Genomic DNA, 18,049 nt, shown 5'->3' with positions numbered 1-18,049 from the left:
CATGCTGATATCATTTGAAAGATTAGAAACTAAATGAACGAGTTTTTTTGACCTTCATAGGGCAAGATATGAGACTAATTGTAGACTGCTCTGGGTAGTAACACATCATTTAGGATATATAATATGCAGAAAGGCAAAAACAACATAAGCGTTATCTGTTTTTGTGTGTGTGTTGTTTTTTTTTCTTCTTCTTCTTCTTTTAAACAGGTACTGATTGTCATTTGCCATTTAATCACCTAGCCACTCAGTATCATGTAAACAACCAAAGGTTTGCAGAAGGCCTGCTGTCTGACCTGAATGATTCTGAATCATCAGTAGTTCTGCCATATCACTTTACCAGATAATTGTCATCCCAACACAGATTTGCATGCACCTCCACTGCTAACCTTTCTCCATTGTGCAAGCTGACTTCATTTCTATCCTTTGTTTTCTGTCTTACAGCAAAGAGCTTTTTGAAACACAAGGTCTTTTCCATTTCATCTTTTCAAGAGGAAAATATAATATTTACAGATACTCACTTTTTTTTCTGTATCACTTGCATGTATTTATTAGTACTGACTCCTTTGAAGAATTAATGCAATTGTGAAATGTGTCTAAATTTGCACCATTACTGCCACATCTAGAAATAGTTGTTTATAGCTCCCCAAGTGCATATGAGTATCAATAGCACTCTCAATTTTTTAGTTACTAGGTTTAAATAAGCCACAGATTGCAAACAAAATTAATGGCTTAGTTTTATACGTTTCCTTGGATCCACTCTTTGCTGCGATTTTGTACTTCTATTCCTTTTAGAAGTGACTTCTAATGCCACTGAACTTAAGACAGATCCTCAGAATCATGCTTTGCAAAGAAACGTACTAATGAAGGAAGCTTCCTTGTCTCCTCCAGAGCAAGAAAATGTAGAAAAAGTTTAGCTACTAACCTGTGACCTTCCCTTACCACCTCAGTTTTTCCCCAGACAAACATGCAAACCACAGCTTTCATATGAGTGGTCCACCACTACCAATAAAAAGCAACTGTTAGCCTTTAAGGTGATTTAACATATTACCTGATGGAAAACAATAAAAATGAATAAAAACATGGCAAGATGAACGAGGAAATATCCAACTGGGGGATCTATGTGATGCCACGTGAGACCAGAGATCATCAAAGTAAGGACTAACCATAGCAGACCTAGAGGAGATCATGAGTAGAGCCAGACACCAATGTGATAAGCTGTGTGTGTGGAGCCAGGTCCAACTTGGTAAGAATGCACGTTGGGATCACCTGCACTCACACACCACCACCAGCAGTGTGGGCACCATCACTCTGTCACCTGCTGAGCCACATGGGAGGCCATGATTGTCAGCTGCCACTGATGGCTTAAAAGGTGGTGGGTTGTGTGGTCAGTTACACAAATCACAGAATCACAGAATTTCTAGGTTGGAAGAGACCTCAAGATCATCGAGTCCAACCTCTAACCTAACACTAACAGTCCCCACTAAACCATATCCCTAAGCTCTACATCTAAACGTCTTTTGAAGACTTCCAGGGATGGTGACTCCACCACCTCCCTGGGCAGCCTGTTCCAGTGGCTCACAACCCTTTCAGTAAAGAAGTTCTTCCTAACATCTAACCTAAAACTCCCCTGGCGCAACTTTAGCCCATTCCCCCTCGTCCTGTCACCAGGCACGTGGGAGAACAGGCCAACCCCCACCTCACTACAGCCTCCTTTAAGGTATCTGTAGAGAGCGATAAGGTCGCCCCTGAGCCTCCTCTTCTCTAGGCTGAACAAGCCCAGCTCCTTCATGAGTCAGTATGATTCATGTGTGCATGACTGAAAAAGGCTGATCATCTTGTAGCCTGCTATTGACTCCCCGGCATGTTTCCTGCAAGTGAGGTATTAGAAAATGCTGGTTTTATTAATTTTTAAGTTCTTAGCATAAAAGTTTTCCCTAAAAAATAGTAATGAAGCATTAAAAAAAAATCTCATTTTAAACTCTATTATTAACTGCAACTTTCCAGAGACAGTCTTTTTCTGTTTTACTTATCTAGATACAATTTTCACTTTATGAAGAATGTCTTTTTATTTTTAACTGCCTCAAGGAGATGCAACATTTACTCCTAACTCTTATCAGACCTAAATATAGCTTTTAATACAGTATATAAGAGTAATATTTAGTATTTATATGGAAAAGACACAGGTAAGAATACAAACACTCATTTATTCTATATCAATAATTATATATCAATAATTATGGCACTGGTCAACTTGCTTCTAAGCTGAAGCTTAAAGATCACAACATATCAAAAAAGAGATGTACTGGTCTTTCCCTTATGCAAAAATACTAGAAGAAATTTATTGAAAGCTGTTTCATTATTCAAAAGCATATGCAATGGTAAAAAGCCACATCTGACAACCTTACATAAAGATATTTTATATTTTTTAAGATGATTTCCGAATGTCTTCTCTAAACACTTAATTTCAATAGAACCAATGCTAAGTACTTGAGGACACTAAAAGTATCCTATTTTTAACTTAGCTGTGTGTGCCTGCCACTATTACAAGGAAGTAAATGTGATGGGTTTAAACTGGCAAATCAATCAAACACTATGGAAAGAGAATAGAAAAGAAAAATGGCTATTCTGTGTAATAACACCTGTCATGTAGATCTTTGAAAAAATTGAAAGTATTAGCAAAGTCAGTCATGTGAATATCAATATTTAATTGGACTGGGATACTGAAACAAGAAAAAAAAAAGATTTACAAATCAGGTAACCTTTCCAGAGCTGGAAAAAAAAAAAAAAAAAAAAAAAAAAAGATTTTTTTTTAAATGCCTAATTCTCTAAGCAAAGACTTAATAGGGCACCTGCATCAATTTTACCACTGCTGCTGAGAAATCACTTGCACAGAAAGACTGATCAAGGTCAGTCTTTCCCTTTGAAAAGGGCCCATACATATATATGATCAGAGAAAGAACAGAGTAAAGCAGCTATAACAGTTACACATAGTCTTGAGGTGCTGGGCTGGAAACACCACCAAGATCTGACTGAGCACCTTGAGATGTAAAAATAAATATACACGGTCTTGTGCAAATAAAATTATTTGCAACTATGTACAAATAACATTATTATTTCTAATAATGTCCTTCTACCATAGGAACATCTTTTATAGTATCATCTTCTATGTTTTCATGCCACAGTAGGACCTAAAATATAGGCAAGTGGTATAAAGAAATTAACCACAGTAAAAGTTGAGTTTGATGAAGGTATAAAATCATGTCCATCAGTATATCCTTTGAAGGTATAAAAATTATTTGTGCACAACACAGGTATTCAAAGCATAATAAAGAAAGCAATACACAAAAATATAAGTACCTACAGAACTGAGAACCATCTAATCACCACCAGCATTGAAACATCACAATCCAAAAATGCACTCTATAACATGTATGCAGTCTGTCTAAAACTGAGTATTTTGAGGTTTGGGGAGTTTTGTTAAGACATTCTTAATTGAAAAATATTTAATGTGTACAAACATAGGAGGAGTGGCCAAACTTCCTGATTTCAAAGCCAGCCCCTTGAAAGAAGTGAGACTGGCTGAGAGACACAAGATAGACTTGGGACCTCAGGCAGAAGTTTTAAGAATGATATACAGCAGCAGGGAGGGCAATGGCTCACCAGAGGTCCCACCTGGGGGCTACAGCACGCAGCAGGGCTGGTAGTTGACAAACTAACCCCTGACTTTCGGCCTCACTGACTAGCATGCCGTGACACTGAGACAAGGAGGTATGCTGGATAGGTGTCCCCCTCCTAAGTGTACGTGCTTGCACCTTCTCTTTTCCCCTCTCCATTGAATGTGATGCATGTTTTGCAGATAGGAGGAATGGTTTGTATGATTTGCTTGAACTTCCATGTATTTACATAATATAAAGTAAGTGATTTCAAACAAAATGTTGTTTTCTCATATTTTTGTTTTTGAACTTTCAGCATGAGTATAAATTCACTAAAGCCTTATTTGCCTGTATGAAGAGTTTTGCTTTGGAGGTTTTGAAGATGATTAGATGTAATGGTAATGAATTCTGAGCACGGAAATGATGATGTCTACTGCCAGCAACAATCATGCAAATATGTAAATGTTTACAAATTTGCAAGCAAGACATACGCACCACTGAGACCAATATTGTAGTGCTATATTTAGCTTGCTCCTCCCACCCCAAGATACTTACACAATAACTTCAAGAGAACAACTTTCTATTTAGTTTTATTTAGATGAATACTTTTGACTTAGAGTAAGTGCAGTAAAAATATATGAGGATTTGAATAACAGACTATGAGGTGCAAGTTCAGATCTGAGCAGGAAAACAGTGGATTTAACTTGAGTATTTTCTTCTCCAGTAAGATATATTAGAAATGAAAGTCCAGTGCCCTCTATTGCTAACAGTAGTGATTGCTTTGCTTGCTTTGGCATGTTTGATGCATCTGAGGGAACCTTTGTTATTCTGCAAGAATGGCTACAAAAACAAGAATGCAAAAACAAAAGATTTTAACATAATAGAAGTGTATATATTTTAGTCAAGCTTCCTAATTCCACTAATCTCTGAAGTTTCAAATTAAATGTCAGGCATACTACATTATTCTAGAAATGTTTAATATGTAGTCTGTATTCATTCAGACGTTTCTAATGGTGAAAATGTGTGGTCAGGCAAATGCTTATTGTTTAAGATAATTTGCTTTCATGTGTTTTGTGGAAGGGAAGTCACCTACAGTGGAAAACATATTTGAAGCCTTAAAATTTGATTCCGAAAAGAAACACAACCTTTATATGTGCAAATAAAAGATACCAAGAATATTACATCATTTTCAGTGGCTAGGCTGTAGCAGTGACAGCTCTAATGCTTTCTAACTGCTGGAGATTTCCCCACTTCGGGCTGCTGTCCAGAAGCACAGGGTGGTCGTGGTGCCCTGCCTGGAGCTCGCATGGCCACCACCAGGGTCAGTCTCTGAAGTGGACATAAAGCTCTGGTGGAGACAGACCCCACACTCCATAAGGAAGAGCTGCTCCTGAACTGTAACTAGTTTTGAATTTAAGCATGTGAAGGGAAAGGAGAGAAAACATGTCCCTGCTTGTGCAGTCAAGGGAGCAGAGCTGCTCCAAGCTTGCAAGCAAAGGGTCCGCTGAGAGACACGGCGAGTAACCACGCTCCCTGAGCCTGCCGAAAGACCCGCAGATAATAGAGTGGAAGGAAAAGTTTCACTTCTCATCAAAGTGAAAAGAATCTGCTGTCCAAGAGCTGTCTTGTTTAATTGTGGTCATTTAGACATTTTGGGGAAAAAAAGCAAGCAAAGGTTCTCCTGGAAAAGGGAGAATGTTACTTACAGTAGAAAAACATTTGAGAACCCCATCCCTTCCCACACACGTAGAAACACCTCCATTGTTTGAACACCAGCTTTTTAAAAATAAGAAAACACCACCATGAACAATACAGAGAGTCCCATTAGTCTTTTGTTTACTTCAAATATCTGTTGTTGAGCCTTTGAAGCATAACCAAATACATTTTTGTACCTTCTGGGTTTTCAGTGCAAGGGACTGGTACTGACAGTTTTAAAGGCATCTCCAGCTGAGTGACTGCCGCAGTGGGTCATGCAGCTTGCACTTCTGATGTTGAAATAGAGAAGATCTCCCTCTTAAACAGTGCTTGTTGCATTGCAATGCTTGTTGCATTTTGTCATGTTGCATTGAGACACCAAGCAATTTCTTGTGTTCCTTGCTTTCAGAGTAAACGCAAAGGGATTCATCCTGTATTTTATTCCCTGACAGCATCCAAGCCTCTACATTGGGCACCTAACAGGAAGTTTACTATAAAAAATAGCAAATAATTCTGAGCCTGTGCTTTGCCTGACACTTGTGTATTCTGCAGACATCCAAAAAAAGGAAAATAATTTAACACTTCACAATGCAAATCTGCTTTCTATACTGGGTTTGAACAACATTTAGCTTCGAAAAAAGATGAAAAGCTATTGCTTTAATAACACAGAATAGACATGATGGACCTTTCGTGTGCTCTTGCAAGACGTATTATAAAAAGATTATTGGCATAAGGAAGCCTGGTATTTTATAACAGTATGTATCCCAAGGGTAGTGTTGATCATGCAGAGCTGAAAAGCAAAGTTAAGCACTATTAATCTTCAATGAGAGTTCTGGTTATTTGCCACAATGTAGAAGAGGAAAGTCATTTGGATCCCACCTTAGTAAACTACTCTTACTCATCACCTTCACCGTGAGAAGCATCTTAAAAGGCTGTCAACAGAGAACAAAACTGAACAGACTAATTAGGTATTTGGGATAGATGAATATCAATCTTTCTGTCTTACCAATAACAAATAATATGAATTGTAAGTTTTCTGGATTTACTACAGACATGACGCAATTTTAAATCTGTATGATTTTCTGACAGTTTTCTGCAGGTATTACAAATGCTTAGTTTATGATTCAGCTGACGTCTACAGTATCCACTTTTAGTATGCTGCCATTAAAGATTTGATCAGGGTTTCACCACAGATGCAATGTCAGGGTTTTACTAATAGTCCATCTTTGTTTGTCCTGGAATTTTTGATTAATAACAGGTGAATATATAAAATGATGCCTGAATTTATCTTACATGGGATATCCAATATTCCTTGACATCTCCAAATCTGTGCTCCTTTGTTGAATAGAGCACAACTTTGTTTATTGGTGAAATTCAGCATAACGCTACCGACCCAAATCAGGAAACGGATACAAGCACAAACCCAAAAGCTTTTAAAGCAATCCATATTATGAATATGCAGTAAAATTAAAATACATTCTACTTCGTGACTTGAGAAACACAACATTTCTCAATAAGACTTTTACCTCAACTTAAAAGAGCAAGCCTTTTTTTTAATTTTTCAATTGAGAATGAATGGAATTGAGACTAGTTTGCATTTGTTAAAATATGTAAGTAAGTAAATACAGAGTGTTCAGATACCTCCTGACTCTTTTAATTCTGCGTGAACAGAGTATCAGGCAATATGGGAAGAGCTTACTCTGGTTTCTGTGATTTAGCTGAGCAACTTTCAAAGGCTGGATGAATTAGGCAGATTGAGGGGACATCTACACTGCAGTGTAGATATATATAGATATATAATATATATAATGCAGTGAACTAGTGGTTCAACACACTGTATAAATAATTAGCTAGATGCAAATGTTTTTGGCTGGGAATGACTGCAGGCTAATACATGGCAAAATGGAGCTAGGAAAGTTTTATTCACTCTCTTTCTCCGATAGGCTTTTGTGTGGGAAATAAATGCTTGTAAATCGCTAGAGAACCACAGCACTCTGAATTAACTTTTCAGAAATTCTCTACAATGATATTGAAGTTCATGCTGCAAAGGCAATGGTGATGCACTAGTTAGAAATCAATTCTAAAAACTGAAATCCAACACCACCTGCATACCCTAATGATTACTCTTATATGTGAAAATTATGGATCTTCTTTCCCAGTCCCCTCTTAGAAGTGCATATGTGACTACTGTTCTGCTTCTAGAAAATACAACGTGCCAATAGATATCAGTGAAGCTTGAGCACACCGATATGAACCCCTAAATAAAAGATTTAATTTTAATTTTCCTACTGCTAACTCACCCATTGAAGCAGCTGTCTTCATTTGACCTACAGGTTAATCATCAAGATAGCAGTTTGCACAGGATAAGCAGTGAACCTTCTAAACCTCTTTTTTGTTTGTTTGATTGTTTTTGTTTTTGTTTGTTATTCATTGCAGCACCCTTCCAGCTTCTTTTCATGATTATTAATTGTAGTCCAAAAATGTGGCTTAGGTGATGAATTTAAACTGAAGTTTGGAGTAGATTAGCCACAGTGGCTAACATATTTTCACATAAATTACAGACGAAACTATGCTCTTTCCCACCAGACTACTCTATTCTCTTCTTCAACAGACTGCTTCCAACCCTGCATCTCTTTGAGTTCACTTTGTCACAAGTGTCTTTTTTTATTTGTTTTAATTTGATGTGATTTGGAATGATAACAAAGAAAACTGGGCAGGTGTGTAAGAAAAAACAGCAGTGCAAATTTCTCTATCAGATGTCAGAATAACAGAAGTTCAGTCTCTCTGTACCTTAAATATTTGACATACTTCCTCAAAAAGTCAGTAAACATTTAATTTGTGCCAGTCATTTTCATTATGTGATATGTAGAGGGCATTTAAGCTACAATCTCAAGAAACCACTTGAGTGAACAGGAGTCTTGAATAACTTCAGGTTGTCCATGAACTCAAGAGCAGAGGAAGAACTGCGACTGACCCTTACCTCATATCATATAATCCACATATGAACACTGGGTAATTAGGAGAGTATTTTGACTGCTATGTGGTTTGACTAACATTGATTACCCTTCTCAGTTTGTGCTACCCCTGCATAAACCATCTAGCTAATAAACAACTTAATGAGCAAAAAGCATATTTTTTTTTTTACTGAGTGTTACTCTGCTAGCCACCTGTGTATTAAATCAGGCTGTCAACCTGGCCATCTTTGGCACAGGCTATGTCTTTATTATGTTTCTTCACACAATTACTGCAACAATGGGAATCGAATTCCACAGTCACCACACAAACCACACCTTCCCTCCCCCCTTCCCCCCAGTATATCCATCTGCTTATAAAAAGATGCCATTTTTCATAATTTCAGTTTTACACCACAATGATTACTTACTGAAGAGTCTTGTTTTTCCTTGAAGCTCAGTAATGAAATATAGGGTATCTTTAAATTTATTTTCATATTCTACCTTGTTCAGTAACAACAGTGGGTAACCAAAACATGAGGTACAGAAATTATCAAACACTACTTCATTTTTTCTCCCTAAAAATCTATTATTCTCTGATTTTTGACTCTACCTCATTGAATATTAATTATTCCAGTGTTTGCATGAAAAAAATGCACTATCATATATAATGCCTCCCTTATGTAGTGGAATTTTCTACCATTTTCTAGCAGAAATGTGGACAACATAGTTAAACTTCTGAATTTACAAGTGATTTTATGAACATCTGTTTTTTGATACTGCAGCTTAAAATGTTGAAAACCATTCACAAGCTACCATCCTTTTATGAAATCCACTTACAGGTTAAGCCGTTGAAAATAAGTTAAAAAAAACTCTAGTTATCCATAAGGGTATAACATAAATTGAAGCTACCAAAATTGACCTTGTTTAGCTGATTGTCATGTCTGTACTGAAAACAGATCTTTTTATTGCTGTTATTAAAATTTTCAGTACTTTGAAACACCTTTTCCATAGTGAGGGAACAAAATAAATTATTGGTATTTATTTATTTAACATATATTTATTTATTTAACATATATTTATATTACATATTTATATATTTCCTTTTCTGTGTCTTTTTGTTTGTTTTTGGTTTTGGTCCTGGAATTTTGTTATTTATAGACTCTTTCCTACATGAAAGTAAAGAACATTTCTATCTTCAGGAATGCTTTGTATTTGCCTACGCAAATAATGCCATTATGCAATGAACAACTAAAAATGTTTAATCAGCAAGGCCACACAAGCCTCTACCAAAATATGGTAGAGGCATTGTTACAATAACAGTTGTGCATGTTTCAGAGTTCCATCAGACAGCTGCTACATTTGAAGGCTCCTGACATTTTAGCATTCTCCCAAAAAACATAGTTAAGATTCTGTGTTTCACTTTCATTATTTCAAATTTTAAAAGTTTGCAATCTAAGCAAAAGCTATAGTATCCAGGACTTGAAATATATTTTATGAAAGTTCTAATTATAGTTCTATTATTAAAAACTATGTTACAATATGTTCCTGCACTACCCTTATGTAAACCCTGCAGAACCTCATTACTTTAGAATTAATATTCTTTTGAGGACAAAGATAATCTAATTGTGAATAAAATATTAAAGTAATATGTTTCACATGTTTAAAGTTGCTTTGAGTTTCAAGCTACTCAATGCCATTTAGATCATAAATCAAGAAGGTATCACTAAATAAAATCATGTTAAATCTACAGTTAGAACAAGGAAAATACAAAGGTCTCTTGGATTACATTCTTCAATTTCTCCTATAGTTTTGAGTTACTAAGTGTTTTGTCTCATGAACATTAAAAGCCAACTTTTGGCTTGTCTTATTGAAACACTGATGAGTTGCTTATTTAGATGAGTCACATATTGCAATCTTTAATGCACAGATTTTCTATATAATCCAATTTCTGGCTAGTAAAAGGAGTAAGCATTAGAGAACAACCTACTCTTTTCCAAAGCTGTTAAAGGGAGACCTGTAATTCTTTCCAGTTTTTTATTTTAGAGCACCCCACTCAACAAGCAAACAGAAGTATGAGAAGAGTCATGGCTTCACCCACAGTAATTGTAATCTTGCTGACAGTTCTGCTACCTTTTCCTAGGTACTCTTTCATGGACTTTTCAGAGGTTTTTAGGGTCTGCACATCATGGGCAAAAAACTAAAAAGATGTGGTTGAAAGATTTTACAGATCTCATTTTACAGACTGGATTCCTTAGCTACAAGTTCATAGCTGAACTGAGGGCTTCTGAGTCTGAAGTAGATACACATGTTCCAACTACAGGGTCACTGCATGCATGGCCAGAAAAAGAACTACTACTTCCCTCCAGGCCTATGATTTGAACAAGTGTAGTGTTTTGTGTTTTTGTTTGTTTGTTTGTTTTTCCCCCATGTAAATATACATGGGTTCTTAGGTTATGCTAATGACATATACTGGAAAATTATTTTTCAACAATTTACTATTCCTCATATTAGAAACATCATTTTCATTTACATTAGTGAAAATGGCTTGCAAACATAAAACATAAAACATTTCAAAGCTTAGTGAAAGAATAAGCATAGAGAGGCACTAGCAGTCTATAAACTACTAATCTATAGACTAAGTTTCCAGGAAAGGAATACAATCTTTGGGGTAGTGCGGTGCAGATCCAACACAAATTAAGATCTAGAGCATTCACAACTATGTTTTTACTTTGACTCCATAAGTAGTTTTTGTTTGTTTGCTTGTTTTAAAAAACAGTAGGCTGGGGAAAATTAAAAACAATTTCATTCAACCCTAAATAACTTACAGTTGATTAATGATCTGGATTACACTTTCCAAAGATGAGAGAAATGAGTGACATGATATATTCTTCTGTCTTAATTCAGACCCCTTAGGTCAATTTTCTTAAGAGAGCACCTCTACAACCACATGGAAGTGAATGTAAACCAATTCTACAATTGTACTTTTACAAAGCTAACAATGATACGAAGTTGTTAACCAGGATTAAACTATTAACTGAAAACAATACCAGAAGGGGGTATAAGCTGTAGATTTCACATGAAGTGAAATTTCACATTGATGTCCTGAAGACTACATATCCCAAGACATCTCAACCTTTAGAAGAGGGAGAAACACAGTCCCAAGACACTGCACAGCTATTGTCTATATTACAGCACAATACAAGCAGGGTCTTTTGTATTTCTGTCCTGAAAATCCAAGACAGAAATAGAACTTGCATGGTCTATGACTGTACTGAGGAGCAAACCATGCTTTCTGCATGTATACCACACAGGCAGCTAACAGATACTACCAAGCTTACCAGACACATGCGATTTCCCTTTTCAGACTGACTATTCTGAAACTATTTTGGTGTTATGCATAATGATTTTGTAGGATGAGATCAATTTGTCCAAGATTTAAACTTCTAGTTTTTTTATTGTTGTTGTTTGTTTGTTTTGTTTTGTTTTCCTCCATACATTGTTGAAATAGAAAGACACTGTCCAAAACACAGGTGACACATGAGGCAGTGTAAAGCTTGAACCATATTGTTTAGGAGACCTTCCTTACAGTCCAAATAAAGTAGAGGGAGATTAGAATTTCTGTTGGATGTTTTTGAACTCAAGTTCACATATACCTATAAATACTATTTATAGAATTGAACTGAAAGGTAGCTAAAATATGCTCCACTGAACTAGAATTGGAGGAAATACATCTAGATCATTCAGATGACTGGGTCGAGTCTTAACACTGACAACATCTGTTCATAGGTCATAGATTTAAAAACCTTCATAATTCTAGTCCCTCTTCTGCAGACTTGCACTAGATTTCCTCAGTGCTTACAAGCTTTGCTATTCTGTTAAACCGATATTTATAAGCAAGTAACATTCTAAAGAACATCACATTTTCTTCAGATATAGAAGCAACAGTTACTTTTAGTTTTCTGTGACAATTTCTGTGACCATAACAAGGCTTAACTGGCAATCCATTTTAAATTAGCTTAGATCAGATGACTGCTGCTGGGGCTATTTCTTTGTATGTAGAAGACCAAGATAATACATTATTCAAGCTAAAGCCTCACTCTTGCCAAGTAAAATAAAATAATTACAACTCTCACCCTCTGTCAAGCACTTCCATTATCACAGCCATAATAAATTTGCTTTTTTTCCCCCCCTCCTTTTTGCAATAGTACCATGTTGGTGACTCATTTTGTTTGTGATTCACTGCACTTCCCAGAGCTTTTCTCTGCTTTATTATTGTCAACACAGTTATTTCCCTTTCCCTTTGCATACATTTTACTTCTGTCCTACATACAATACTTCACATTTGTCTCATAATTCATCAATCGATTGAGACTATTTCTTCAGAACTGTATTTCATCCTAATCCTTTCCTCCCAACTGTTAGATATCTCTGCTGTAAAGATGCTGAACACAAATGTGTGCTGTCTAAATCACTTGAGTCACTATTAGGAAATGCTCCAGACCATGGAAAAGTCATATGGGACTCCCTGTTTGACTGCATCACTGCTGAGCATGTTTTTCAGCATTATGGTGGTTATCTTACTACTCTTTTTTAATGAGAAGAATCAGATGGGACATAATCAAAAGCTAGACTAAACGCAAAATATACCACAGCTACTATTTCATTATTCTCTATCACCAATTATTCCCTAGCAGATAAAATTACAGATTACAGGGTTGATTTATTTTATTACTGGCAAATACAGTTTAGTAATTATCTGCCACAAACTTCAAAAATGTTTAATCAAATTAATAGCTTGAGCTCATTTTTACCTGTTATTAAAGATAGAATTATTATATACTACTGAGGGGTAGAGAACTCTTCATTAAGTAGTTATTTGTTCTTTTTTTTTTTTTTCTAGATCTTTACCATTCTATAAGAGTTCACAAGAAGTAGCTATTTCAAAACATATTACAATCAACTTCCATTATTTGCTGACTTAATCACACCTCTTATCTTTGACCTTGCTCCTTCCCAACTCATATAGTTTTGTTAAATTTGCGATTGCAACTAGAAACAAGAAAAGACAGGCCCAATAGAATAAACTCCTTTGTATATTAAGAATACAACAAAGGAGTCCAAGAAACAGTAAGATATCTGTATAACTAGTTTGAGAAAAGGCAAAGTAAATCTGGGCAGACAGCTGTTTGAGGAGATGATGGCTTCTTACATTTCAATTCCAACTGAAATCAAGGTAATAAAACTTGAACATTGTTTCTAATAAATCAGTCAGTGGAGCTCAGTAATACCTGCAACTTATTGTTATACTGAAAAATAAGCTTCCATGAAAGAATATATTTTTTTCTTTTTTGAAAAATACACTAAATATATTTTGATTTCTAAATAATAAGAATAAATTAATTACCTTAGCAAACTGTGCATTTATCCATTTTGTGAATGTTTTCTTTTGAACATCTTCCCGTTCATCTGCCAGAGAAAAATAAAGCACTGATTAGAATTATTCAACAAAATATTACACTATTACAGATTAAAGTTTCAGTCTTGACTTGTAGTAATGTTACTAATAATAATTCAGACAAATTTGGGGCACCTGTTTGGTTGTATTCTTCCTTTACATTTGCATCAATATACTTTTAAAAGCCTACAGGCCCCTTATAGTCATAGTTTGGTTCTGAGATGTATATCCCTGCCTCCTCTCACCCAATCTATGGTATCTTTTCTGCTGGAAGGTAACATGTTGCAGTAGGACCTGTCATATCCTTTCCAAATTGTAATAAAACATGCTACCCAGTGTCTGTGGCACCAGGAAATTATTCTACTGAACTTAAATAGCAAGTACTTAAAATAGCAAGTTTATATGCTTAGTTCATATTCCCTGGTGAAGTGGTCTTCTGGACCACAATGACAGCCCCTGTCATCCCTTAACTTTTCTGCCTTCAGTTATTTACTTGTTATGCTTTATTAAATATTTTCCCCTCCAATGGAAGAAGAAAAAACAACCAAACACACATTTATGCAACTATACATGAAGCTCACTCTTAATTCTTTAATTAAAATATACATTATATAAATTGTGGAGGGAGATGATGAACTCAGACCTTGATTCTGTTGATATCTAAACCATGAGTACAGTTGTGATGCAGAATGGAAGTCGACACACACATAGGTAGAATTCTGATGTATTTTATGTAGAAAAAAAAAAAGATGCCTTCATCTTAAAACCTAATAAGCATTTGCTTAAAAAGATCTATAAGACATCATCTCTGAAATAAAACAAAAAAGCAGGCCTCTTTTTATGGCAATGTCAAACCAAATTAGAAGTAAAGGGCATATGTAGAAAAGGCTGCAGAATGCTTATACTAAAACAAAGCTCACCGTCTTTTGGTTTGCAGTAAAGTTATCTACATTTCTTAAATAAAAAGGGATATTAAGCTCCCATCTGAAATGTTCAGCAAATAATAATGTTAATGTATTCAACTGAATTTGAAAGGCAGGTATGGACGAGCTATATGAGATATGCACAGCATTAATAATGCACTTAGCTTTCTCTCCCCCCACCCTCCAAGGAGACAATTCAAGGCAAATCTTTATGATACAAATATATCTTTTGTTCTTAAAACCTCACTTCAGACTTCAAAAGTGCCTTTTCACAAGAATGTTTTCCTTTCTCAGCTGTATAACATACTCATGAGAAAAATAATACTAAGACTGCTATTCCATTATGAAAAAACTTCTGCATGCAAGATGGAGCAGATTCTAATTGCTATCAGAAGATCATGAGAGAAAAGATTTATGATGTATTATTGAAAATATTTCATAAAAGATGGCTATTATATATAAATGTATATACATCGGCATTATATACATACGCTGGTTGCTTTGTAAGAAACAAGATGTGGAAGAGATCCATGATTTTGGTAATTAATGATGCTGAAGCTGATAAAGTTTTACTTTTCCCCACAACATCACTTCCATCTTTGTAAGTAAACTGTTTACTGTAGAAATTTTGACTTCTTCCAGCCATGTGACATAGGCAGAAGATAAGAGATGGAAGATGTGTTTTGTTGGTGAAATATACATATTCAACCTGATATTGTATTACAGCCTTCTTCAGCAACTTCATATAAAACGAAGTAGATATGATTAAATAGAAATAGCTATCTATATATCGAATAAAAAACACCAGATGCAACCTTAAAATAAGGTAGAAGAACATGTGGTATTTAGCAGGGAAAAGAAGAGTCAAAAATGCCTACCTGACATCTTGTATCCAACCTTTTCCATTTCCACCCCAGTATACTATATTGTATACAGTAACAGCACGAGTTTGTTTTGTTTTTCATTTTTCTACAAAGATCTATGCCAGAGACTGAACTGCTAACCATCAACTAATTCATGTCCATTGAGGTAATAATAATAATAATAATAATAATAATAATAATAATAATAATAATAATAAATAATAATAATAATAATAATAATAAATAATAATAATAGGGAGGAAAAAGAGAGCTAAACCCCAAATATGAACGTTTGAAACTTTTTCAAAGTTCAGGCAATGCTCTGCTACCTTCACAAACACAAATCTCTTCCGTTGCTGTTATTTTTATATAGAGATAATTTTAAGCGCTTTTGTGTCTAGATGCTTGCTCTGACAAGTTTACAGCACAGTAATTTGTTAGTGGCAGCCTCCTAACCTAAAAAATAGTGAATATTTTGTTAGTGCTCTGCATGATTTCCCCACAACAAGACATTTATTCCCCCCCCCCCCCAAAAAAAAAAAAAGATGTTCTCCTAACCCAGATTTATGGATTGAATACTGAATGTGGAAGCTAAATGACATTTGTCTGGATGCTGTAGAGACGTGCCAAGAACACTCAGCTGATACTTTCGTGGTCCTGTGCCATATAACAGATCCTTTAGCAACCACCCGAAGAATGCCCTTGCAGGTGTTTTTACTGTGAGGCAATAAGAATAATCAAGGGGCCAGGTAGGTAACTCCTTCAGCTGCTCCAGGGTGATATGCTATGTTTACTTACTTTCTTTCAAGCTAGAAGAATTACAGAATAGCAGGTAAATCTTCAGATAAGTCTAAACACAGAACACTGCATAGATCCTGAATACCCTTATTGCAGGAATACTGCTCTTGCTTCCCAGAGCAAAAATATAGTTTTCTCAAAATTTTGGGTGTTGACTGGGAGGGAACAGGCTTAACCTCCTTTCTGCAGGTTATAAACTCAGATAACAAGCCTGCTGAGGTCTATAGAAAGCCTTCTGTAATGTCAGGAAAAATAAAGGTACTGACCTCTGAGATTTATCTGATTTTCATGCACTATTATCTATTACTACTGTACAGACCTTATTTTAACTAGAACTCATCCACAAATTGATATTATGGTTCTGATGTATTTCTGGTACGATAAGCATCCAGCTTTGCAACTGCAAATACAAACCTCTTGAATTAGTTAACTGCACATTTGACTTTAAAAGTATTATTCCAGACTAGAGTTCACAGAAAATTATAGCTAGGAAAGAAAGTGCAATATTAATGGAGCTAATCATCTCACAAAGACCATTTTTAAGATGTAATCAGGTGACAAGGCTAATAGAGACAAGTAGTACACTGAAGAATGCTTAGGAACATGCAATGAGGATTCAACAGAATAAAGGTGCTATTATTAATGGACAGTGGATACTAGAAAACATTCCTAGATGCTTAATGAATCATTTCATGTTTGCAACTCACTACTCAAATGAAATTATCTTTTATTTTCCACCAAAATTATGTTGTCATCTCTTAGTAAAGCTACACTTACTTTTCGCAAAACAAACCTCTACCCAAATACCACCTAACATATTAAGTAAAAAATGACAACAGGAAGAAAACAAAAACAAAAACAAACACAAGCAAACAAACAAACAAAAAAAAAGCACTAGTATATTATAAAGGCTATTCTGAAAGTAAACAGCAGTATTAGTACATAAGCAATAGATTTTAATAATGTGGGCTGACAAACACAAAGAGGATTTTATATGAACTAAGTTTCCAACACATACAGTATATATGTAACTATATGAAAACATTTTTACAATGTAAGCCATTCTCCACAGAAAACCTGGGGAAGGGAGAAAGAATCTTCCACTGTTAGACACAGAGAAAGATGGAGGATTTTTCCCATATAAGGACTCAAAACTTTGAAACAATGGTATTAACACAAGCGTCAATTTTTTCATTCACAGCAACTGCCAGTTCATCTGAACACTACACTTTAGAAATAAAACCATCAAAATTACTATTTGATTTTCTAGCAGCCAAACAATGCAGATTTAGAAAAGGCCAGGATTTTCTTCAGTGAGTGGGAGTGGATACCAGCAATGGTGGGAGCACTGGGAACAAAAGAGGCCACAGATAGTCGCATCATTGATACTCTGGCTCCATCGACTCACTATTCTTAGAGATTTCCAACACATTGTTACAATGCTCTGCCAGTAACTACAACTGCTGAGAAATGTTCCTTTCCCTTTCTTGCTTATCTGAGGGGGAAAGAAGAAATCAATGCAATACAATGACTGAATGCTATTTGAGTGGCCTAGCTTTGATTTTTAGTCATTGAGGTCATCCAAGACATTCACAAGCTGACAGGAAATACAATAGACTGCTTTGACAGACAGACAATGATTTTGTCTATTGCTTATGTAAGACAATATATAACACGCAATTCATTGTCCATCTGTCATAAATATACT

General features: G+C 35.4%; 1 protein-coding gene across 12 annotated transcripts in view; it reads right to left on the bottom strand.

Moving 5' to 3' along the window:
• Positions 1 to 18,049, bottom strand: part of DMD (dystrophin) — a 1,220,482-nt gene that overhangs the window by 920,790 nt on the left and 281,643 nt on the right. For all 12 annotated transcript variants that reach the window (XM_068686720.1, XM_068686803.1, XM_068686735.1 and 9 more), the window contains exon 2: positions 13,707 to 13,768. In XM_068686720.1, coding sequence (XP_068542821.1) covers positions 13,707 to 13,768 — 62 coding nt within the window. The remainder of the gene's footprint in view (positions 1 to 13,706; positions 13,769 to 18,049) is intronic.

The sequence above is a fragment of the Anas acuta genome, chromosome 1 (assembly GCF_963932015.1).
Source record: "Anas acuta chromosome 1, bAnaAcu1.1, whole genome shotgun sequence".
Classification (NCBI taxonomy): Eukaryota; Metazoa; Chordata; class Aves; order Anseriformes; family Anatidae; genus Anas; species Anas acuta.
The sequence above is the reverse complement of the archived record's forward strand: the minus strand, read 5'-3'. Positions and strand labels throughout refer to the sequence as shown.